The 24,119-nt window shown below is 48.3% G+C and overlaps 1 protein-coding gene across 2 annotated transcripts; it reads left to right on the forward strand.

Moving 5' to 3' along the window:
• The first annotated feature begins 203 nt into the window (after positions 1-203).
• On the forward strand, positions 204-24,062 carry KLHDC4 (kelch domain containing 4). 2 transcript variants are annotated; one of them, XM_027737889.2, is made up of 12 exons: positions 204-533; positions 1,611-1,702; positions 2,528-2,606; positions 3,450-3,548; positions 6,059-6,195; positions 12,994-13,086; positions 13,482-13,641; positions 18,939-19,020; positions 20,877-21,085; positions 22,216-22,624; positions 23,132-23,248; positions 23,505-24,062. In XM_027737889.2, the coding sequence occupies exons 1-12, from the start codon at positions 435-437 to the stop codon at positions 23,678-23,680; spliced, it is 1,752 nt and encodes a 583-aa protein (XP_027593690.1). In that variant the 5' UTR covers positions 204-434; the 3' UTR covers positions 23,681-24,062. The 2 variants fall into 2 exon arrangements, with proteins under 2 accessions (XP_027593690.1, XP_027593691.1); XM_027737890.1 differs by lacking the exons at positions 204-533; positions 1,611-1,702; positions 2,528-2,606; positions 3,450-3,548; positions 6,059-6,195 and adding an exon at positions 6,229-6,337.
• The last annotated feature ends 57 nt before the right edge of the window (positions 24,063-24,119 follow it).

Consider the following 24,119-nt stretch of genomic DNA (forward strand, 5'->3'; position numbering starts at 1 on the left):
GCCGCCCCGGGCGCCGCTCGAGGCCGTGACCCTCCATGGGCCCCCCTCCCCTCTCCTCCCCTGAGGGGGGGCCATTTTGTGTGAGGGGAGGGGGCCATTTTGTGGGCTCCACGTTCTCCTCGGGGCAGGAGGAAATCGGATCGTGTCCAGGCGGGTCCGCGCAGTGCGGGGAGGTGACAAGCGATGTGCGGGGCCACATTAAACACTTTCCCGGGACCTGCGGGGCTCATAACGCCGGGTCGGGGCAGCCGCAGCCGCAGCGCTCCCTCAGCGCTCCCTCAGCGCGGCGGCTCGGTGGCCGCCATGAGTCCTCCGGGCCGGCAGAGGGCGCTGTCTCCCTCCCCCGGAGCGCCCGGCGCGGGGCTGTGAGAGGCCATCCCGGGGCCATCCCGGGTTATCCCGGGCCCATCCCGGGTTATCCCGGGCCTGCCGCCATGGGGAAGAAGGGGAAGCGCGACAAGAAGGGGAAGGGCGCCGAGAAGACGGCGGCGAAGATGGAGAAGAAGGTGTCCCGCCGGGCCAAGAAGGAGGAGGTGAGGGCGGGACGCCGGTGCCCCCCGGCGCTGGGGCCGCTGTGGGGGGACGGGGAGGTCGCGGGAACAGTCTGGAAGCAAAGGAGCGACTCCAAAGGGAACCTGGGCTGTCCGGGGAAGCTGTGGATTATAGAATATATGAGCTGGAAGGGGCCCATCGGGAACAGCGAGTCCGACTCCCGGCCCTGCACAGGACACCCCAAGGCTCCCACCACGTGCCTTGTCCAAACGCTCCTTGAGCTTGAACTTCCGGGAATGCCCCGTCTCTGGAAGTGTCCAAGGCCAGGTTGGACAGGGTTGGAGCCTCCTGGCCCAGTGGAAGGTGTGCCTGCCCGTGGCAGGGGTTGGAACTGGGTGATCTCTAAGGTCCCTTCCAACCCAAACCATTCTGTGATTCTCTAATTCTAAGCGGCTGTAACTTGTTTAAATCCCTTGTATGTGACAGCAGGAGGAGAAGAAAATGCACTTTAGGTGTCCTTCTTCCTTTCCATCCACTCCAGCCTTTTCTCCTGATATTAAAATCAAATTAAAATTTTTGTTTCACTCACTCCCAGAGTCGGGGCTTGTATTTAAGCCTCAAAACACCAACTTTGCCCTGGTCAAAGCGGGTTCTTACCATCATAATGCAAAGTTTAAAGACATGGAAAGTGCCACTGTAGGTGTGTACTGGCTGCAGGGAGAGCTCATTCCATGCTGCAGAGGCAAAATTCCCAGATTTCAGAAATCTCTGCTTGGACCACACCTTCCAAAAGGTGAACTGAAGGGAGGTGATGAGCAGTGGGGTTGTAGGAGAGACCATGGATCAGAACCTCTCCCTTGCTGCAGTCCTGCTTCTGCCCTTGGACTCGGTGTAGCTACAGTTTGGGAGGCAGATTTTATTTTCAGTTGGATGAAGCTGAAAGGGAATAAAGATATGTGAGGTTTCTCTGGATATAAAAGGGTTTCCAGTCCATTTGGGCAATCTTTTTTTTTTTTTTTTAAAAAAAAGGGAAATCATGAGTGTGAATGATGGTTTCCTGTGAGGTGGAGGTGCTTCTGTGCACGTCAAGCAACTCATGTCTGTCTTTTTATTTCCAGGAGGATCTTGAAGCCCTGATAGCAGAATTCCAGAGTTTAGATGCTAAAAAGACCCAAGTAATTGAGTCGTCCTGCCCACCCCCCTCACCCAGGTAAGAGGTTGTGTGAGGCTTTGGCTGTCACTTACAGAGCAGTTGATGGTGCTTGTAATGAAATTTATTTATGTAAAGTTATTTCCCAAGATTGGAAGGCATAGCTGATATCTGGAGTTGTAAAATGTCTGATATCTAGAGTTATAAAATGTCTGATATCTGGAGTTATAAAATACCTGGTTTGTTGAATCTCTGGTTAAATAAGGGATCAAAAGCACCTTTTTTGGCCTTAAAATTCACTTTTTAACTGTCTCATCAGCACAAAGGAGGTAAAGCAGGGTTATATTACAGGGCTTTGAGGAAAAAGAAAAGTGAAGAGGAAGTTTTGGAAGGCATTTCAGGGGCAAAAAGATGAGATAAAAGAGACTTTTATCAGTGGGGGTTCACAGACTTGGGGTGTGTAGGAGAGCAATGGCAGTGGCAACTGCAGAATAATGACACAGAAAACTTGAGAGGAGACAGCCCAGTTCTGCCCCCAGTTCTGTGCCCTCATAAAACTCATTTTTGTTCTTGACACACCAGCATTAAAATTCAGGAGCTCACGTCAAAGGGTGAGTTAAATGACAGTGTAACGTGAGCTCCTAAAATAGGAGAAGGTTTCAGACAGTGGCCAATTCATCTTGCTGCAAGTTTTTAAGAAGTTAATTTCTTTGGAGAAGTTTTTAGCCCTGGGGTGAACATCACAGCCAAGTAATTTGGCAGATAATGGAGAGACCTTTGCGACTGGGGGGCAGAGGTGCTGGTGGCAGCAGAGTTGAAGGCTCCAAGGTTCAGAGCTTTACAGGACTTCCTCATATGTTTTGTCCATCCCTGTTTTTTTTGCAGGCTGAACGGTTCCCTCTCTGCTCACCCCGAGAGAGATGAGTTGATCCTTTTTGGAGGTGAATATTTCAATGGCCAAAAAGTAATGTATACTTCCATTTTTTTCCTTCTTTATTCTACCCCCTCCCTACCTTTTACTGTAATTTGCACGAGTCTCATTTGAAGAGAAATTTGAGGCAGGAGTCATAAAATATGGATTTGTCCCTGAATGAGAGCAAAATAGCCTTTTAATTCTGCCATGGCTCTGTCTCATGCCTGGGCTGTTGGCAGGAAGGAGACACGCTGGAACCCATTAAGGAGTCAGAGTGATTGTCTCAGCATCAATATTTCAGGGCTTCATAATTTCTCCAGACTTAATTGTAGCCATATCTGCCCCTCATTTGTGATAACTGTTGAAGAATCTCTTCTCTTCCACTTCTCAAAACAAGATACTTCTGCACCTTTGCTGCTGGCAAGGCAGTGCCCGCCTTGGAGGTGGGAGCAGTTGCAAATATTTGCACATGGCCACTCTTGTTCTGGAATTTCTGCAAGTTGCAAGTGTTTATTGTGCTTCTGGATACAAACTGGTCTGGAAAACTCCAGCCTGACAGTGACATTTGGATCACCCAGTGTGATGTGCTAAACTAATTCTGCTTCCTTCACTACCTGAAGCTGTTCCTGGCCCTGGAGTTCAACAACTTTAACCTGAATATCTTTGTTAATCTCCAGCTTCTTAAGTCCTCGTATCTCAAGCTGTCACCAAGGGTTTGGGAAAGAACATTCCAGTCCAATGTGTTACTCTGGAACAGTTGCTGATTCCCAGTCTGGTGGAGGAGGTGGCGGTCCTCCTTCCCTGCCCAATGTGCTTTGCAATTTTCACCCCAGACTCACAGATAACCCCATGCAGGGCTGAACTGAGGTGATGTTTTCTCTCCCTCCCCCACAGACGTACCTGTACAATGACCTGTACATTTACAACATCAGGAAGAACAGCTGGTCCAAACTGGAGATCCCCAACCCACCACCACGGCGATGTGCTCACCAGGTAAAGCTCTGCGTGCCAGAGCAGCAGTTGGGATTGTTCTAAAGCTGTGCTAAAGGTGATTGGGAATAGGTTTTTGATTTTTTTTTTCTTCCTGAGGGTTTCTAACATCCCTTCATTCTCCTTGTAACGGGTTGCCAGTGGTGTCACTTCATCTGCTCTGCTGAGGGGGCCTGTACAAGCTTGTCCAAGGTGCTTGTGCTCCTGATCACATTCAGTGTGGAGTGAAGGTTTGAGGGGCTGTTGATTTGGCAAGACTCAAACAGGACTCAGGGGAGAAATTCTTGTTTTGAAGACGAACTCTGGTGCATTACACAGGGACCAGCTCAGCCTCCATAATCCCAGGGGGGAACTGAATTTATAAGATAGAATTTGACCAAAATGCCGTGAATGAACGGCAGAGATGCTGTGAATTATTATTTCCTTAAAGCTCACAGGCCAACTTCCATGAGCGTTACAGACACTGCCACTCCTGCTGGCAGGTAGAATTTGGGCTCCTTTCCACCTCTGGATATTCAGGTCACTGAATTGTGATGGTTGTGATGATGAAGATTTTAGGTTTGTTTACGTTATGTGAACACCTGCACATTAGAAACTGGACCAAAGACTTGTATTTTTTACAGGTCTTTGGCCCTCCCCAGATGATAGATTATTTTAGATTATCCAGCAAGTGCCTGGGTGACTGGTGCCTTCCAAAAGCTGCTGTACAGGATGTGAATGTCATTTTCCTCCCCATGGCCAAAGCTCTTTAGAGCTCCCTGGTAAGATCCAACACCCCAATTAGGTTCATGTACCCTTGTTATGCTGCTCCCAAGTGCCAGTTTGCTCTGAGCTGTGTGTCCTTTCTCGAATTGAAAGATTCTGATTTGATTTTTGGGTTACTTTGTGTTAAGATAGAACTTGATTTCAGATGCAGAATTCCAGTAGCCAGCAGGTGGCTGTCGAGCAGCTGAATCCAAACGGAGCAGATCAGGATCTGCAGCTGGATTACAACAAGAATAAAATGAGAAACCATCTGAGCAGTCCTGCTTCAGCAGTGTTTTCTGTCTCATAATTAATTATAGTTGCACAGGAGACAGTTCAGCCTCATTAGCTGACTGGTTTGTTGTCTTTATTTTTAATGCACATTCTGCATTAGCTCAGAGGTGAACAGAAGTCTGGCTGGGGGTGTCGTGTAGATGTTTTGTCATCTCTGGTCTCTGACACACAGTCCTCTAGGTTACAGTGGCTTCATTATAGCTGTTCAACAGGAAGAATTTTAGGAAAAAATTCTTCCCTCTGAGGGTGGTGAGGCCCTGGCACAGGTTGCCCAGAGAAGCTGTGGCTGCCCCATCCCTGGAAGTGTCCAAGGCCAGATTGGATGGGGTTTGGAGCAACCTGGTCTAGTGGAAGGTGTCCCTGCCCATGGCAGAGAGGTTAGAATAAGATGAACTTTAAGTTCCCTTCCAACCCAAATCAGTCAGGGCTTTTATGAACAGAGCTGAGGTGAGAATAGCTATGGATGGGTGTTGTCACTTGTTCAAGGAAAAGGTTTGGTTGTGTGATGAATTCCAGGCCAGCTCTTGAAAAGGTCACACACAAGTATGAGCAGGGTGTTGGATGTACCTTCCCCTTAAGCTTTAAGCACCTGATAGCCATGAAAATCAGGCATTTGTCCCTTTTGTTTAGGTGACTTCATGTTCCCACAAATCCTGCCTGAAAGCACACAGAGGATTTTCTCCTGTGTTTTATCGTTGCATGTATAGGCTGGTTTATGTCAGGGCATGGCCATGTGTGATGCTAAAAATCTTGTTTGCTGGGAGAGAGCGGGAATGAAGGCCTAGTGAGTAGAAGGATTATCCCAGTGTTGATCCGTGATGGGTACCCTGGAAGAAACACACAGGGAAGATGTTTATAGTGTAAATAAACACAGAGTTCCCACTCAAGGAAGAAATCTGCACAGCCACCTAATTTCTTTTTTGGGATTCCTTCCTTCTTCCTTAGTCCTTAACAGATAATTTTAATGAAGTAGAGTCTTGCTCTCCTTCCTGCTTTTAACTGGCAGTTTGCATCCCAAAGGTGTTTTAGTGCTGCTCTGTGCAAAAAAAATACAACCCCCCCTCTCTTTGATACTCTCCTCTCTGTACTGCCCCAATCAAAGCAGTAACAGTCTCCTCTTGTCCAAATGCTGCACGTTTCCTCCTGTGCTTTGAGTTTTTTTGGTTGGTTGTTTTTTTGTTTGTTTTTGAACAGAGATTTGAATAATTGTTAAACTAATCCCAAGATGCTTCCTAGGAAACTTTGAACTTGGAGAAGTGATACCAGGAGGTGGGAAGAGCCCAGCTCCTTGGCCAGCTTTCCTTTCCCGTAGGGAAGGTGTGCCAAACAACAAGTAACTTGGATTTTAAATTCTCCTTCCTTCAGCCTCAGTAAGCTGCTGTTGTCCAACAAGGTAGCTGATCAAAAACTGATAAAGTTCTCCTGGGTCTGGTTCCTGAAGCCTTGTCTGATCCAGCTTTTCCTTCTCCTGGCAGGCGGCCGTGGTGCCCACAGCTGGGGGGCAGCTGTGGATTTTTGGAGGGGAGTTTGCATCTCCCAACGGGGAGCAGTTCTATCACTACAAGGATCTCTGGGTCCTGCACTTGGCTACCAAGACCTGGGAGCAGATCAAGTAAGTGCTGGGCCCTCTTGTACAGCTGGGGGCAGCTGTGGATTTTTGGAGGGGAGTTTGCATCTCCCAACGGGGAGCAGTTCTATCACTACAAGGATCTCTGGGTCCTGCACTTGGCTACCAAGACCTGGGAGCAGATCAAGTAAGTGCTGGGCCCTCTTGTCTAGACTTTTGCCGTGAAAGGTTGGACCAGATGATCCTTGAGGTCCCTTCCAGCCTGGTGTTCAGTCTTTGATATTGTCCTCCCAACCTTGGTGAGTGTAATGTCCAACTTCAAAACAGTTCTTGTTGCTTCATCTTCTTGGGCTGTACAAAACCAGTGCGAGGATCTCCCAGTTTTAACATGCCTTGAGAAAACAGTTTGTGTCTCTCCAGAGAGCCAGCTTTGCTCCTGGTAACTGGCCTTTGCTGCCTCGAGATTCCTTGGGATAAACAAGCCATTAATTCAGACCTGTCAAAAATGAAGAGGTGCCAAAAGTAGTTTTTGACAGGAGTGAAGGTGTAAATACCTTCTGTGGAACTGGCCTGAAGTCCCCTGCTAATGTGTCCTCAGCCTTTGGCTTCTCACTTTTCCTGTCCATGTTTATACGTGCGTGAGAGAAGAGGAGTTCTGGTGTACCATCCAGAGAACTGGGACAGGACATACGGCTTTCATTCTGACTTGGGCATTGACTTCCTCCTGGACTTGGGGATTGTCTTGACTGTGGGATCAGTCAGAGCACAGTTTTATCTGTGCAGCTGATACTTGAGATGCGCTGGTGAAAGCAGCAGGTTTTGATCACTTGCTTATCTGCTGTTTGACCTGTTGAGCTCCTGCTTAGGAGCTCCATGTCCTTCCTTCACGTGGGAAACCCTAAATCTGCCCAGGTTGTCACTTTTCACCCCATTTACAGAGTGTGCTGTTGTCTGTGTCTCCTCTTGCACAGTAATTGAGGATGGTTTAGGATGAGCTGTGCAGAGATGGATACCCTGGCTCTGCCTTGGCACTGCCCGAGGCCACACAGTGAGTCATTGTACCTGTCTTACCTTTTTCCCTCTCCCTGCAAAATGGGAGCATTGATCCTACCTGACAAGGGACAATTGGGAGTTTTAATTTTACTGTTGTTGATATAGCACTGGAGGGACTCTGGTGTGGAAGGTGCAGGGGGGTATAGAGAGCAAACACCCCAGGGAGTCCAAAACAGGCAGGTTTTGGAGAATGCTTCACAGCATAGGATCCTATGCTCTGCAGAAATCCAGGGATAGGCTTTTTGAGTAGCTCTGGGAGGCTGAGGGAAAACTATTTGATTCACCGGTGCCCCAGTGTGGTTCTAAAAGCACCTGGGATTTTCCCTGTTGCAGGAAGCCAGGTTTGCTCTGGTCTTGGAGAAGTGGGGGTAAGAGAAACCCTCCAAAATTATGGAAGGCTCTTGAAGAAGTGCAAGGATTAAAAAGACTTGTCACTGTGCAGGCTGAGCTGCCTGTTGTTGGAAGGCAGAATCTGATGTAATTGCTGTCACTGTCCCTCCCAGCTCCCCCAAAATAATTGCTGATCCCTACTCAACCTCAGCCAAACAAAGGGGATAACTCCAATGTGTTACATCCCTGCCAGTCTCATGTGAGCAGGAGGAGGAAGTGATGCTCTCCATCCATGCTGGGAGAAAGGGTTGGCTTTTCAACCGAACTCTTGGTTGGAAAATCCTCACTGGAGAGCAGTGGTGACATCCAGCTGCAGGGAGAGCGAGGGCTGGAGATTGACTGGGTTTTATGGGCCACTGGAGAATCCAGATGAGGCTTTGTTGGCTCCACCACTGATGGTAGAGGTTTTCCTCTCACATAGAGCTGATTTAGGGTTTTCCACTCCCAAAACTAAGGCTGCAGGATCTGACCTGCCTGGGAGGAGGAAAAGAGGTGGGTATGAGGCTCTGCTCATCCTGCACCTTATCCCACCTGGAAGAGCAGCCTGAAGTGTAACTCACCCTGCCAGAGCACAGCCCTGGAGCTGAGGATGAAGTCTGCATGTCCTGGGAGCTGCAGGATGCCCTCAGCATTCCCAGGCCCCAGCTGGATTAAAACCGTTGTGCTGGGCTGTTCCAGCTGGTGAGGAGAGAGCCAGGTGGGCAAAGTGAGCTCCCATTCCCACCTTGGAGCAAGTTGGAGGTACCACACTCTTTGAGCCACCCAGAGCTGCCCTTCATCCCAGGTCATGTCCCCTTGGCTGCCACGCCACAGTGGGAGGAGGCATTTGCAGACATTGATGCCTCATTGTTTCCTAGTAGATAAAAGATGGACATTTTCTAAGTGAGCATCATAAATTACATGGGTGGAAGTGCCCTGGGGAGATGATCTTCTCTCTCTCCCTGCCTTGTGCAGGATCTGCTCCATTTGAGCTTCCTGACGTGTTTGGGTGGACGTCTGTTTCTCAGCCTTGCTGGAATTTTGGGAACGCCCGTGCCCTGGTCCCAGGGTTGGAATCAAGCAAGGCACATCTCCCCATCCTCGGGCAGAGCTCCAGGAGCTGCATTAATGAGGCAGCTGGTGGAGGAGCCTGGGAGGGGATGGCTTTGTTTTAATCCTAACCTGGCTGAGCGTGAAAATCAACTCTCTGCTGCCTCTTTGCTTTTCCATATGGCATCTTGATTACAGTCTGCTTGGAAAGGGGAAGGGGAGAAGGCAGACATGACTTTGAGTTGCACAAGAGATTTTTTTCCCTATTTCCTTTAAAACTATGATCATAACACCTGCTGCATTTCACTTCCTTCAACATTTTGCTTTTCTTTTTGCTGTTGTTTTTCCAGAGAGGTTTCTCATGTGTGTCTGAAGTCAAGCACTTGCTTATTTTGGATTGCCGTTAACCTGGGATGAGTGGTGACAGTGAGGGTCAGCTTGGGGGATAGTGATATTGGGAGAGTGAACACATTTGGGAACATAAATGGAAGAGGCAGCTTGTATAGGTTTGTTGGATCATGGTGGGGAACCATCCCTGGTACAACAAGCCTTCACAGGAGGCCATGCAATAATTCCATGTATCCAGTGTGGTAGCAGTGTTACCTGAATAAATGCCAGGCAATAGACATTTGAGGTGCAGGCTTGTATTGAGTAAACTCAGTTGGTTTGGAAGATGTCATTTTAGTGCAAATAATGGAGTAACAATTAATTATTCATTAAGAAATGTCTGGACAAGAGAGACAAAGTTTCCGTTCCTGTTCTCCTGGGAAGGGTCACGTGTGCCCTGGTTCAGGTGGATTTGATGTGTTGGTTTGTTGGATTGAATAGCCAAGATGACCCCGCTGGGACCTAAACTTGCAGTTCTAGGAAATCTAGTTATTCCAGCCCCACAGTTTGGATTTCAGAGAGTTATGTTCTCCTTCCTGGCCTACAGTTCATGCCACAGACCATCTTGGTGCCAGGAGAGGCTTGACTGTAAAACCCTTCTGAAGAGAAAACCTTGAATAACTGTGAATAACATCCTGTGCTGTGTCTGCTGGCTCCATTTTCTCCTAGCACAGAGCAGAGTGGTGTCAGGCTGCTTGACAGAGTTAAAAGTTGCTATATTTAGCAAGATGGAGCTGTATTTCCTTGCATTTTGCATGCACGGAGATGATCCAAACACAACAAATCCCAGCCCGTTAGAAGCCGTGCCAGCAGCTGACTTTGACTTAGTGGAGCCACCTTATCTTGGTGTGTGATGCAGGAGGTTTCCTCGGTCCATGAACTGTTTGTTACTCTGCCTTAGAGCAGCAATATTTTAACCTAATTGCCTCATTCCTTCCTAGAGAGAACATCCTCACTCAGCTCTGCGTGGCCCAGAGAAGAGGAGACAGGGAGCATCACTGGGCTTGGGAACTGGCACATCCCTCCTCTGGAATTCTTTGTCTTGATTCTGAGCCCGTGCAGCTCCCTTCCCTTTAATTCTGGAATGTTAATGATCCTTCCTGTAGCAGTTTGGTGAGATGTGGTGCTATAAATATCCCGGGGTAGCGTTTCACTGGCGTATGTTTAACGGTGTTTGCAGAGAGAACTGGAGCAGTCACTGCAGAGCAGGAGGACTTTCAGCACGGGTTTGTGGCTGATTGATGCCTCTTCCTGCTCTCCTGCTCTCACCAGAAAGATCAGACCCTGCCACATCAGGTAGAAGAGGGTATTTTGGTGTAAGGCAAGTAGATCGTCAACCCAGAAACCCTGTGAGCCTGTTCTTTGGTAGATCAGGATGTTCAACTGTTTGTTGACTTCCTGGGGGATTTGAATTGAGGATTTTGTGCCTTGTGACACTTCTTGCTTCCCTTCTGCCCTTCCCACCTGAGTGTGCAAACACAGTGTACACACTGACCCCAACCCGTGTGCATTCACAAGTGTGAACCCTGAACACAAATCCCGAGCTGCAGCTTCCTTGAGAACTGGAGGGTAAAAGTGCTTTGTCCTGGAGTGCCCTTCTGATGGGGTGTTCTCTGCAGCATCCCTTTTATCAGTATTGAACATTTCCAAGATTTTACCTGAGCATCCTCTGGATGGAGGAATGAATGGAAAGGTAACTCGTGCGGTTCTGTAGCCACTGGGACATGGAATTCTGGAATCCGGAGGCTGAATTCAGGTTTTGGTAGGTTACTATAAATCCCAGAGTAACTCCACAAGCAAAATTCCTTATGGAGCAGGTCTGATCAGACTCATGCTCTACATGTGTAGAGCCAATCCTTATCCAGACTTTTAATCTATTTTTAAAAAAATCTGGAGAATTTACAGCTCCCTCCCACACGTCTGCTTTCCAGTGTCAACCCCATGAAGTAGAGCATTAATCATAAAGCCTGGGAAACCATTTCCAAAATGCTTGTTTTGGACCATGAGCAATGATACAGGTAAAAGGGGACAGTTTGCAATTGGGAAACAAGTCTTGGAGTTTGCAGGAAGGTCCTGGAGTTGCAATGAGGTCCTGTCTGACTGTACCATTTGTCTGTGAGTTAATTGTACCTTTGTGGCAACTTGTTTATTAAAACACACATCAATGAACAAACCTTTCATTGTTCAGAATTGATTTTTAACTTGGAGGAAACCTGTCTGAGAAATATGCCACAAGATACTCTTCTGAGAACAAGATTTTATAGTTCATGTTGATTTTTAATTCCTTCTCTCCTTAAAAGAAACAGAAAGATTGTTTAAAAGGTGCCATCCTTTGGAATAATAATGTGGGAGCTTTGTTACAGAAAGAGAAAATAATGATTTCAGATCTTGATGAAATTAATTCTGGAGGTGCTGTTCTGCAGGGGGATACTTAAAAACTCGGTAAATGCCTGGAAAACCCAACTCTCTGTTAGAATAAAGACTCCAAGCAATCAATATTAATTCAGTCTTCCCCAAATGCTGCTGTTCTGCTTGGAGTTTCTCATTATGACTGGTGTGAGGTTGTCATTTTCGGTGGTGAATAAGGGCCCTCATTTTCTCTCTCCCCAGAAATCCATCACCACAATTCCCAGCTCCCTGCTACCACTTCAAGTGTGGCAGGAGGGTTGTGGCTTTAGGTTTTGCAGCTTTTTTAACTTCTTTATTTAGGCCCTGATTGTGCAATCACTTAATACACGTTAATGCTGCCTGTTTGGGGAGTCTTGCTGGGTTCAGTGGTGCCAACTGTGTGCACTTGGGAGACTCCTCAGGGAGTGAAAATGGGATGGATTAATCCATGTGGACAGAGAACAGACACAGCAAAACCCTGTTTTCCCTGCAGTTTGGCCCATAGTTGCCTTTGTTTTGCAAGTTCCTGAAGTAGTTTTTGCTCTCTCTGGGAAGATGCTCGGGCTGTGGGTGAACATGAAGGAAGGTGCATCCTTGTTCCCCTCAGGAATGGTGTGTCCAGCTGCCCAGCTTCCCGGGAGCCTTTGGATGTGACAGATGGGGGGGTGTTGCTTGTTTCTGGAAATGGAAGCAGCACATTTAACTGAAAGGTCAGGACGGCTTAAAGAGCAGAACAGTGATGTGTGGCTGCTTTTTAGTGTGTGGGATCATAGAATGAATCATACAGCCATGGAATGGTTTGGGTTGGAAGGGACCTTAAAGCTCATCCAGTTCCATCCCCTGCCAGGGGCAGGGACACCTTCCACTAGCCCAGGTTGCTCCAAGCCCCATCCAACCTGACCTTGGACACTTCCAGGGATGGGGCAGCCACAGCTTCTCTGGGCAACCTGTGCCAGGGCCTCACCACCCTCACAGGGAAGGATTCCTTCCCAATATCTCATCTAACCTTACTCTCCTTCAGTAGGATAAGATAATAATGATGACTTGTTTTGCTGCAGTGCCTTTGTTTTTGAGGAAATCTGAGTGATTTATAAAGTCTTTTCACTAGTTTGGTGTTACATCCTAAGTGCAGGTGGATGAGTGAAGATGTTATGGGTATGTGATTGCCTGAGATGCTGAAGGAAAGTGGGTGTCAGAGCCAGTCTCTGGCTCTTGGTGCTTGGAGAAAGCATCTCTTGTTTGGAGTGTCTTTCTTGCAATTGTGCAAGTTGACTGCTATTCATTAAACTCTCCTGAAAAATTAGCTCCTGACTCATAGCAGAAGAGACTTCAAGACTTCAGATACTGTTAGGGACTAGCTGGCTTATCTAGGAATAAAATTGCTTATGTTGCAAATCCCAAGAGTTCCTGGAAGAGCACACACACTGTTCTGGAGAACAACAGACAGATACTAAGGCAGTGAAGTTCCCCGTGGTTTCCCATTGCAGGAGAAGCTGAACTCAGCCAGCTCAGCTGCTTGTTACTTCAATAAAAATGGACTGATTCACTAACAGGAAAGGGAATTTTGCTGATAAGTGGAATTTCTTTGTGTTTCAGGGCATCAGGAGGCCCCTCGGGGCGAAGTGGACATAGAATGGTTGCATGCAAAAGGCAGCTGATCATCTTTGGGGGTTTCCATGAGAGCGCCAGGTGGGTCACTGGGATGGCTGGGGTTTGAATTCTCTGGCAACAGAATTTCACCAGCAGCAGAAATCTGGGTGTTAAAGGAAGGATTATTCTCAGCAGGACTGTTACTGACTGGACTTCATGTTAGAAAGACAAGTGTTGTTGATTTGGAGTCTCCATGAGAAATCGTTGTACCACTGCTGATCACTGCGGTAGCTCCCTGTCCTTGTACCTAAAGCTCAATACAGCCCTTTTAGCCTCTAAATCTTGTCAGAGCCTTGTCTTCTAGAAATATCTTCTCCAATAGGCTCGCCCATGTTACATGAGATCACAGCTCTGTTGTCATGGGGACTGTTAGGAGGCCTGTCCTAAGTGGTGACCGTTACAAAAAGCTGTGCTGTGCCCTTTGCTCTCCCCAGGGATTACATCTATTACAATGATGTGTATGCCTTCAACCTGGACTCCTTCACCTGGAGCAAGCTGGCTCCAGCAGGGATTGGGCCTGCTCCAAGATCCGGGTGTCAAATGACTGCCAGTCCTGAGGGCAATGTAATCATCTATGGAGGCTACTCCAAACAGGTAGGGGAGACTTTGGGGTAAGTCAGAGTGTTCATCCACAGCCTGAGAACCAAAAGAACCACCTCGTCTTCTCATTGTGCCTTCATACAGCTCTGTGCTGATTGAGGGGCTAATCTTGGTCAAAAATTAATTTTGTATTTTCCCTGCTGTTCTAACCCAACATGAGGAGTTGATATAACAGAGGTGAGAATAAGCAACAGTGGTGGTTGCTGCCAACTTAAAACATTCTCAGGTAGTACTCATTTGTGTTCCAGCACTGGCAGGTTAAAAGCAGCAGTTGCCAGGAAACTTGTGCTTTCTTCCATCAGTGAGAGGTGAGGGAGCAGCACTAGTTTGCAAACTCAGTAAGCCAGAGAAGACTTTTCATGAGCACCAGGCTCCCTCTGCTCTGCTCCTCGCCCTGTTAATCACAGTAATTTACACCCTTCAGCCACATACCCTCACTGACCAAGGATCCCTGTCTCCATGCTGGGCAGCAGGAAGTAAATATTTCATTGAGCAAAAGGCTCCTGCAAAAGCTTTTCATGTTGCAAGTGCAGACAGAAGCCCCGGATCCTGCTGCTCCCGTCTCCGTGGAACGGCAGCGCTTCCAGCAGTGCGTTGCTGGGGGAGGAGGACGCCTTGTTCTTCTGGTGGGAATAAATGAACAAAGGAGGAAAGCAGGGAAAGGGGAGAGAAGGGACTCAGTCTGTCTGTATATTTAGAAGCGTTTGTGCCTCCTCAGGGCCTGTGCTTTGGGCTCTGTCTCATCAGATGTGCATTTGATTAAATGGCAGTAACAACACAGATGCATTTTCTACCTGAAAGGGCTTTGTCCTGTTCCATTCTCTGTCCTGTTCCCTCACTCTCGAGGGTGGGAAGGAAGTGTGAGCCTGCATGCTCTGCTGGATGTGGATCTCCTGGCTACTGACAGCTGGATTTCAAGTGCTCACTGAGCCCTATGGAAATATAAAAGTTGAGGTGTGTTTGCAGTTGTTCTGTTCCACTTCACGAAGGTGGGCTCTGTCCCACTGCTCTGGGTTGCTTTGGGCTCATACAAATGAAGTAGAAGGGATGAGGGAATGCAGAGCTGCCCTCAGCCTTTTGCAGAGCACTGGGCAAGGATAAGAGCTGAGGGAAGTTCCTCTGCAGACTGGAGAACAGCTTTTAGATTAAAACAGCCACTCGTGTTAGGAATCTGCTTCCTTAGTAATTTAGAGAGGTCAATGTGCTTCTCTCTGATGGGCCATTCGTGACAGACTCTGCTTTTGTAGCACAAACTGGCCAAAGCACTGGACAGAATTTTCTCTACAGCTTTCTGGAGCTGCAAAGGCAAAAAACCTTTAGCATGCTCTTGAAAATTAAATTCAGCAGGATATAGCCCCTCTAGGAGAGACACGATTTCATTAATGTGTGGCTGTTTAATTCTTATGTATCTTTGCTTATATTGTGGAGCTGAGTGTCTGGGTTTGCTTTAAAGTGGAGAAAGTGTGTTTGGCTTGTGTGCCTGCCTGGGAAACTCTTGGGAGAAATCTGAGGTAGACATGGACGAAACAATATTTAATTGGAGTTGGGCAGGTACCGGAGAAGACCCGTTCCTTGTCTCCAGCTACAGAGGCAGATACTCCATTCAGGAGTGCTGTGAAGACATTTTGAGGCATATGAAGACATTTTTGCATGTGCAGTCGGGCAAGTGTCCAAGCAAAGCACCATTCACCAAGTCATACATGAATTCTATTAAGAGGCAGGACTAAGTTGCTCATGTGCTGTAAACCAGGGGCAGATTTATGTGGAGGCCTCCTGAGGCCAGAGCTGTTCCAGGCTTTTATGTGGTGGGGATTGATTTGAAGGGAAGAGGAGGGGAAAATCCTGATTTTAATATGGACATAATGTGGGTGTCCCATTGCTGGAGGACAGTTGTGATGTGACAGGGCTGTGTCCTGTGACAGGCAAGGAGCTGGGAAGGCACAAACAGAGATTTGGTCCCTGCTTTGATTTTCTGGACTTGGAGAACTGAATGTGGAGAGTCTGTTTTCAGTAATGTCTGTCAGTCCAGGCCATGTTGCTGAATTTCCTTCATGTGACCTGAATAAGAAGGTCTCTTTCATGGCTGGGAAAACAGAGACAGAAAAGATGAAGTGACTGGTTTAAGGCAATCCAGGACCTTGGTCCCCAGACATGCCTTTGCTGTGCCTGCCACTGGATTTTGCTGACCAAGTGGTGACAAACCAGGGTGAAAAAGGAGCTTCACAACCCTGAGTGTGACTAACTTGAGATGTTGGTGCCTCATATTTTAAAATGCAGGATTCTTAGCACAGTAGTTCATCTGTTTCATCTTCAGCCTAGAGATGATAAGACAATTTCTGTGATCTCCTACAGAAGGGGATGCTGTGGGTGTTGTCGGCCCTGCCTAAAACAGACCTCAGGATCCCACAAGGAGCTCAGCCTTGCTCTCCTGCTGATCTGAAAGATGTCCTCTCCCATTTCTCGTGCTGGGGCTGGGGTTTGCTGCAGCAAGCTGCATTTTTGGCTGTGTGAAGCACCGAGCCCTCTCCATTGCTAGGCAACGTGAGCACAGCGAGCCTGACTGGCACTGAAGGGCTGGAGCTGATGCTGCTCCACCTTGCAGGTGCAGCCTCCAAGCCATGGGTGTGCAAGGCTTTGGGATGCCAAAAATGATCAGCTTGTGGGGATTTTTTGTTGTTGTTTTGGGGTGTTTTGTTTTTTTTTTTTCATGGCAGTCATTGCAAAGCTGAAGTGGGTTCTGCTGGTAGATGGCTTGTGGCAGGGCTGAAGTGTTTACCTGAATTGCAAGGTCTGGTGGGACTGGCTCCCTCTGTAGCTCTGCCTGCTAAAGATTTCTGCTAATTGGATGTATTTTACCACTGTTGATCTCATATCAGACATGTTTAGCATGTTATACATGGAGAATCCCGATTCCACTTCTCGAGCTCTCTGTGTCTCAGTTTCCTTGCTGTCTTTTTAGCTGGATTTTTTTAGCTAATCCCTGTAAAGCTCTTGTAACTTCCAACTGCACCTGTGTGTGCAAGCAGTAGGCTGTGGATATCCAAGCCAGTTTTGTGCTGGAAAGCAAATATCTGAAACTTCAAGGCAGGAAGGACAGTGGAGGAACAGGAGCCTCTTGTGACTGACAGGATTTGCTCGGGGCAGGGGGATGTCCGGGGTGTTGTGAGGGGGTTGATCTCTCCAGCAGCTGGTGAAGTGTCTGCTTAGAGCTAGTGTGAGCTGAGGAAAACAGGCATCTCTTTGACAACAAATAACTAACTCCCACTCGACCTCATTGGGGTTTTCTGAGCCCAGGGAGCTTTGTCATGTTGCATACGCAGCGTGTTTACTACAGGGAGCTCTGTGGTGTTCAGGAGAAAAATAATGCAGTTATTCCACACAGCTTGTATGATAGTGAAGCAACTGCTCTCCCAGTGTTTATTCCCCTTCCTTTCCTGCAGACAGTGCTCATCCCACTGTGCTCCTCACGCTTGACCTGTGTGTGCCCTGCACGTGGGAATGTGGGCTCTGTCCAGCATTTCAGGACAAACTGCAGCTGGCCTGGGATTGGGGAGGACAGAACTCCCATTCCTGTTATCCTTGACAGACACTCTGCCAGGTGTGAAGCATCTGCCCATCCATCCCTGACAGCTCTTAGCTCAGGTGAGCCTTGTAAGGGTGGTTAAAGTGAGGGATAGACTGAAAAGCTACTGTATCTGAGCTGTCCACAGCCTGCAGTGACTTCTGCTGCTCCTGGCCCGTGTGACAGACACAGAATTGTGACTTGGCCAGAGCGTGGCACTTGCTCAGCACAGTGACTCACAGCCCTCTGAACTCAAAGTGCCACAACACCTGCTCTGCCAGGCTGTGAAGGGTATATTCCATAAATCAGCACCTTTTCTAGAGGGTATTTCTGTCCCTTCCTACCTTGGCAGCTCTCTCAAGGGTCTGTTCACACTCCCAGCCCCTCCAACCATGTCTCCAACTCCAGAGCTCTTCCAGCCATGCCTCAGAACCACTCACCTGTGCAAAAAATGCTTTGTTTTCCACAGGCAGTGGCTGTGGGAGTTTTCCATCCCTGTTTAACCCCTTATTCAGAAAATAGGCCTGTCCCTGGTGCTTGTTCCTTACAGTTTTCCTGTCCCTGTGGGCCTGATGTCCTGTTGCTCAAGGACAGCAGGTGGAACAGTGGAGTTGTTGACTTTGTGGAAGTGGTTGCATAGAATGGGATCTCTCCAGGGTGGATATTCTGTCCTGAAGAGTGTGTGTGTCTATCACTTCACTCATTATGTGTGTGTGGAGAGCAGCAGAACATGTAGCCCAGCCCCAAACTGAGAGATTTCCCAAGTCAGCCCTTCAGGCAGACCCTGCGCTTTAAATGAACTGCAGCTTCCTTCTTGCTGCTCTGTGAGCAGATTTCTCCTGTTCCTCCATCACTTCACCATCAGCCTTCCCTGAGGCTCCTCAGCATCATCCACATCACAGCGTCGTCGTGCAGTGCCTCAAACACACTTTCCTCTCTTTTCCTGAAGAATTTAATACCATTCCCAAGAATTGGATACCAGGCTGTGCAGCAGCACCACAGCAGACCCTGCAGTAACAAAACCTGTCAGGTGCAAAGGCACAGGTGTGGAGCAAGAACAGCCAGTGCTGTGCTCTCAGCAGTGTTGTGTTCTCAGGTGCACCCTGCTGCTCATCTTCCTGAGGACTGGACCCTGGGATCCACTGCTGGATCCTGGAAGCAGCAATACAGCAATGCTATCACCCCAGGAGGAAGGGAATTACAAGGAAGTGCGGGCTGTGCATGAAGGATGGGTGGATAATGGCATTATTGAAAGAGCTCCTGCAGTGGTGTGGCAGAGCTGCCTTCAGTGCTGTGTGTGGCTTACAGAGAGGAGGGAGGAAAATCCCATTTAAGGGGATGCACTTATTTGCCTCAGCTGAGGTTTGATCCTGCCTTCAGTAGGACTGGGAGTGGGGTTTCTGTTTGTGCTTAGGAGAAGAAAACCTGTTGCTCAGGGCTCTGTGGGACCCCAGAGGCCAAAGGTGTGAGCTGCAGGTGCCAAAGTCCTGCCCCTAAACTACATCCTTTAGTCTTCATATGTCCACAAGTCCCAGGTCTGTGCTGCAGCCTGGAGAGCCCTTCCTGGCTGTCACAGGAAGTTCCTGGTTTGAACCCAGTGGTTGTGATACTCCAGAGCCACACTGTGGCCTCCTGAGTGGCTTCTCCTTGCCCAGTCCCAGTGTTTGCATTTTCAATTGGACCTCCTATGATTTTTCCCTGAGCATCCCTGTGTTTGCCTTCCCTGCAGAGAATTAAGAAGGATGTTGACAAGGGCACCCTGCACACGGATATGTTCCTGCTGAAGGCTGAAGGAGTGGGCAAGGAGGAAGGTAAGCGCTGTGGGCTGTGCTGGAAGTGATGCTGCAGGACTGGCAGTGCAAATCCTCTCCCTTCCTTTGACTAACACACCAAAAAACCCCAGGCCCTGAACAAAATTTCCCTCTCAGTGGAAAGCTCTGCCCTGGTGTTTGCTCTGGGGGTAAACACAGCAGATGAGTTGATTTAGATGTTTTTTCTTCCCAGGAGTAGCTCAGTGCATTTGTTCTCTGACTGTAGCTTAAAATGAAGGGAAGGGTGAAGGGAACAGCAGTTTCAGGAGCATGTAGGAGGAATTACGTTCTCCTTGTGTGCTGGAGAGGGAAGATGGACCATCACACGTGCAGAATTGTGAAAGGAAATGGGAAGTAGGTGCCTGTTGCTGCAGCAGTGGTTCTATCCCCTTATCACAGTCTATTATACAGCCTGGAAGGATGAGGCTGTGTCTACTTTGCTGAGCAAAGCTTCCAGGGGAGCCAGAGGCTGGAAGGAGTTGTAGTTCTCAGCTCCAGGTGACTTTGTTTCAGAGCTGTGTAATGTTCTACTCCAACGCAGTGAAACACGGGGAATTGGAGCAGGGTGAGAACCTGGCAGAGCTCTGGAGAAAGGCTGGGATATTCTTTTTGTCAGACAATCACTTCTAGCTCACAGCATCCTCTCTGTTGACACCTCCTGGAATACTCTGAGATGGAGTGGAGGGTCTCCAGGCTCCTTGCATAAGTGAGAAGCTCTGGCCTGCACCGGCAGCCTCAGGAAAAACTACAAGGAAAGATATTTTAGGAATTTTTTTTGGTTTGTATGTGGGAGGGAATTAAAACAACATTTCAAAATTCCTGCTTCTGGGACATTTTGATCACTCCTTTTCTGTTTCACAACAGAAAATCTTTGGAATTTCAGAATTTTCCTGGGGTGGGTTGTCCCTGGCTGGACTCCAGGTACCTTCCAAAGCTGCTCTATCCCTCCCCTCCTCAACTGGGCAAGAGGGAGAGAACCAACAAAAGGCTCACAGGTTGGGATGAGGGCAGAGAGAGATCACTCACACTCTTCCCATGGGTCCCTTCCATGGGGTACAATCCTTCAGGAACAGACTGCTTCAGAGTGGGTCATTGGTTACTTTCTCTTGGAATGTACCCAGAAATAGGAATTCCATCGTTTTCCTTACTATAGAGAATATTTTGTCCTTGACTGAGGGAATGGGACAATTTTCTTCGAGCTAAATGTTTAAAATGTTAAAATTGTGATTGATTTCTTCAATCCTGAGTGTCTGGAAGTGGGATTTGGGGAGGAGGGTTGGTCACAAACACTGTCTGGATTCCAGGCCCTCTTTGCATTATGTCCTATATATAGTTATATCTGTTGAAATTGAGGTTCCTTTGGAAGCACAGGGCTTGGGCAGTGCATGTGCTTCTCCCAGCCTGCATTTTAGGGATTTTCTTTAAAGTCAGAGTAGAAAGGATTAGAGCAAAAGCAGAGGGATAGAGCACAAACCTTCTCCTGCTGCTGAGCCCTTTTTTAAAGCGTGGTTGGGGCTCCTTAGGATGAACTGTGCTTATTTTTGGGGTTCAGGCAGTGGTGCAAGTTGGGTAGATAAGGTGGACAGAACTGATGGAAGGTGACTGGGCTCCATGGGATAATGCAGGGAATTTTCCTGGGTGCTTGAAGGCTGCATATAATCCGGCCTTGTCTGAACTCCAAAGGTGTAGCCACCTTCCAAGAGGCTCCTTGCCCCAGAATGCTCTGAAGATAGTTCTGAGAATGTCCAAAACAGGGCATTGAATTATTTTCTAGAATACTGAAGGGCTTTGGAATACACAGATCAGTCAAGGATCCTCCTTTGCTGATGCTCATATTTGCTTTTCTCCATTTCCAGAGAAGTGGACATGGAGTCGGCTCAGCCCCTCCGGGGTGAAACCCCCTCCCAGGTCCGGATTCTCCGTGGCTGTTGGTCCCGGTAACCGCTCCCTCCTTTTTGGGGGAGTGCAGGATGAGGAGGAGGAGGAGAGCCTTGAGGGAGACTTCTTCAATGATATCTATTTCTATGACATGGGGAAAAACCGCTGGTTCCCTGCACAGCTCAAGGTCTGTATATTCACATCTATTTGGTTCGTTGTCTTTCTCAGCTGAAATGTCCTTTGGGCCTCTTAGAGCTTGCATGGAAACACACTGTGTTATGGGCTGCTTTGGGTTGGAAGGGACCCTAAAGCTCCACAGTTCCACCCCCTACTGTGGGCAGGGACACCTTCCACTATCCCAGGTTGCTCCAAGCCCCATCCAACCTGGCCTTGAACACTTCCAGGGGTGGAGCAATGAGCTTTTTCTTTAGAGGAAGCCTTTCTGGTAACTCCAGGTGTAAGAGTGCCTCAGGAGGCAATTCCCTTCCTCCAGGATTCAGGCTGCTTCTGCCTCGTTGTTGTGTAATGCAAAATGAAACCAAGCAGCTTGAAAACATTTATGGTGTTTTACTGGAGGATGTTTCCAGGTCAGACATGTAACTCTGAGATAGTCCAGTAAAAGCTACTGTGTAAAGATCTTGTTGGGATCAAAAACCCTCCCTCTTTTCTCCAGTGTTGAGCTACCAGAAGAGGTGAAATATTAACCTTGGCTTATAAGGACTTCAGAACTGGGGCCCTCAGCCCAACTCAGCTCTTTGATTATGTTTGAACCACTCTCAGGGGGCAAGCGAAGTGCAAACACCTGCTTGAACTTCTTCTTCCCCCTGCCTGTTTCTGGCTTTGTTCTCAAAATGGAGAAGTCAATCACATAATAACAGGCAAACATCCACTCAGATGTTTGCTGCTGCCTTCCAAAACTGCCTGTTTTCCAGCCCTTTCATGCAGTACTCCCAAGACCTGGAGTGCTGCCTGATAATGCACTGTAATTTAGCACCCAGCAATTGTTGTGATTTCAGGAAATCGTGGGTTACTCTCTCTTGCTCCTGTCACAGAGTAGTGGCCTCTGTTTGTGTTTGTGGCACCTGAGAGCAGAAGAGCTGTTAGGAAGCAGTTCCATACCGTGGATTCTCCAGGATTTCCACTGCTCCTTGTTTTAGGCTGTTAGAAGTTCATGCTGAAGTTGCACCTATCATTTGAGACTCAGAATTGTAATGAAAAATGACAGTTTTCCCTCCCAGCAGCATCTGTGCTACTTGTATTAAAGTGCTGTTAGGTGCACACAGTTCACACACAGTCTTCTTTCATTCCTGTTCACAGGGACCAAAATCAGAGAAGAGGAAGCGGAGACGAGGCAGACAAGCCGAGTCAGAGGCTGCTGGAGATGGGGAGGTGGAGCAGAGACCTCCCCAGGGCCCCCTGGAGATCATCAAAGAGGTGGTGGCAGAAGATGGGACTGTCATGACCATCAAGCAGGTGATCTCTGGACCTGCAGAAGAGAAGGAAAGGTCTGAATCTGAGGAGGAGGAGGAGGAGGAAACTGGAGCCCTGGGCCAGCAAGTGGAGCCGTGCCCACGTTCCAGTGCCATGGTGGCAGTGAAACACGGGGTCCTCTACGTGTACGGGGGGATGTTCGAGGTGGGCGACCGCCAGTTCACCCTCAGTGACCTGCACAGCATCGACCTGCACAAGATGGAGGAGTGGAAGGTGCTGGTGGAGATGGATCCAAGTAAGCTTGTGGTGGGATCTGTCCTTTTGCCTTGAGTGTAGCAACACCACACCAGGGAAAAAACCAACTATGGAGCTTCCTCAAGGGGAGGGATGAGCCTTTGAGTGGTGGTTTTTCCTAGGCAGGAAAAAGCTTGGGAGTGTGTGATAATGCAGTGTCTTACCAGAAACCTGTCTGGTCTGTCTGCTTTGCTATCACTGGTCTGTCTGCTTTGGAAACCAAGACCTGTAAACAGTATCTTTGTTCACTGGTGGCATGTGCTGTCCTGGGAAGTCCTGATGTGCCAGGCTTGTCCACTTGGCAGAGGACAGGGATGCTTTTGCCTGTCCTCACCTCAGGGCAGTGAGAGTGTTGGGTCCTTCAAAGCACATGGGCATTACCTGGGGCTATCTCTTCATACCTTAATTATCTCTGGGGTTATTTCTTTGTATTAATTATCTCTAAGGTAATCTCTTTGTACCTTAATTATCTCTTTGTACCTCTCTTCTGTTTCCCTTCTCATCCAAGAAGCCCAAGAGTGGCTGGAGGAGTCGGAGTCGGATGAAGAGGATGATGATGTGGAAGGTGCAGAGGGAGGAGAAGAGGAAGAGGAGAGCTCTGAAGAGGAGAGTGAAGATGATGAAGGTAATGATCAAATTAATGCCTTCTCCATACTAATCTAAAGTAAAATACCTGGTTCTGCTGCCAGCCTGGAAAGTCTCACTGGCATCCAGGTGAGTTTTCCAGCAAAAGCAAAGCTTTCATAGTATATTGCTCTTGGGATAGAAGAGTTTTATTGGTTACTGGTAGATTTTGAGGGTGTTACATTTGGACACGTGAGCTGAAGAGTGTTCTTGGCCTGGCTGTGACCTCTCTTTGTGTCTCCCTCCCATTGCACCAGGAGAGGAGCAGCACCCAGCCGTGGAGCCTGGTGAGAACCCTGAGGAATACCTGTCCAGGACAGAGCAGTACTGGATCAAAGTGGCCCGCAGCCACATGGGCCCCGAGGCCAAGGAGAAGAAGGTGGTCAAGGTGGCTCATGCCATGGCAAAGACATTCCATGAGGATTCGGCCTAGACGGTGCTGAGGCTGTTCCAGGAGTGAACAAACGTGCTGGGAGCAGTGGTCAGCCCTGCTAAACCCAGCCTGATGTCCAGAAGGCATCCTGGCACTCCAGCTTTTCCCTCCTCTGAGGGCCTCTGGGCTGAGCAGCCTCCTTGCTTAGTGCTCTGGATATGCTGTTATTCCCGGGAAGGTTGTGGGAGGGTCTTGAGGAACAGGATTGCTGTCCAAGCACCTGTTCTGCTGAGGCTGGGCTATACAGTACTGACTTCTTTGTTTTGAGTCTGTCAGGACAAACTGCACATCACAATGGTTCGCTGGTCCCAAATTTCCCACCCTGACTGGGGCCAGAAAGTGTCTCCAAGGGTTTCTACAATAAACTTACTTGGCTACGTCATCTTGGTTTTCTCAGTTCATCCAGTCCCGCCTTTTCTACTTGTTTTTCTCCTGGTGT

This window comes from Pipra filicauda, unplaced genomic scaffold, assembly GCF_003945595.2.
Source record: "Pipra filicauda isolate LSUMZ 115617 unplaced genomic scaffold, ASM394559v2 scaffold415_size613988_pilon, whole genome shotgun sequence".
NCBI classification, from domain to species: Eukaryota; Metazoa; Chordata; class Aves; order Passeriformes; family Pipridae; genus Pipra; species Pipra filicauda.

Coding starts and splice junctions, on each gene's coding strand:
- KLHDC4 (XM_027737889.2), top strand. CDS start 435: ATGGGGAAGAAGGGGAAGCGCGACAAGAAGGGGAAGGGCGCCGAGAAG. Junction 534..1,610: donor GCCGGGCCAAGAAGGAGGAG/GTGAGGGCGGGA, acceptor TTTTATTTCCAG/GAGGATCTTGAAGCCCTGAT. Junction 6,196..12,993: donor AAGACCTGGGAGCAGATCAA/GTAAGTGCTGGG, acceptor TTTGTGTTTCAG/GGCATCAGGAGGCCCCTCGG.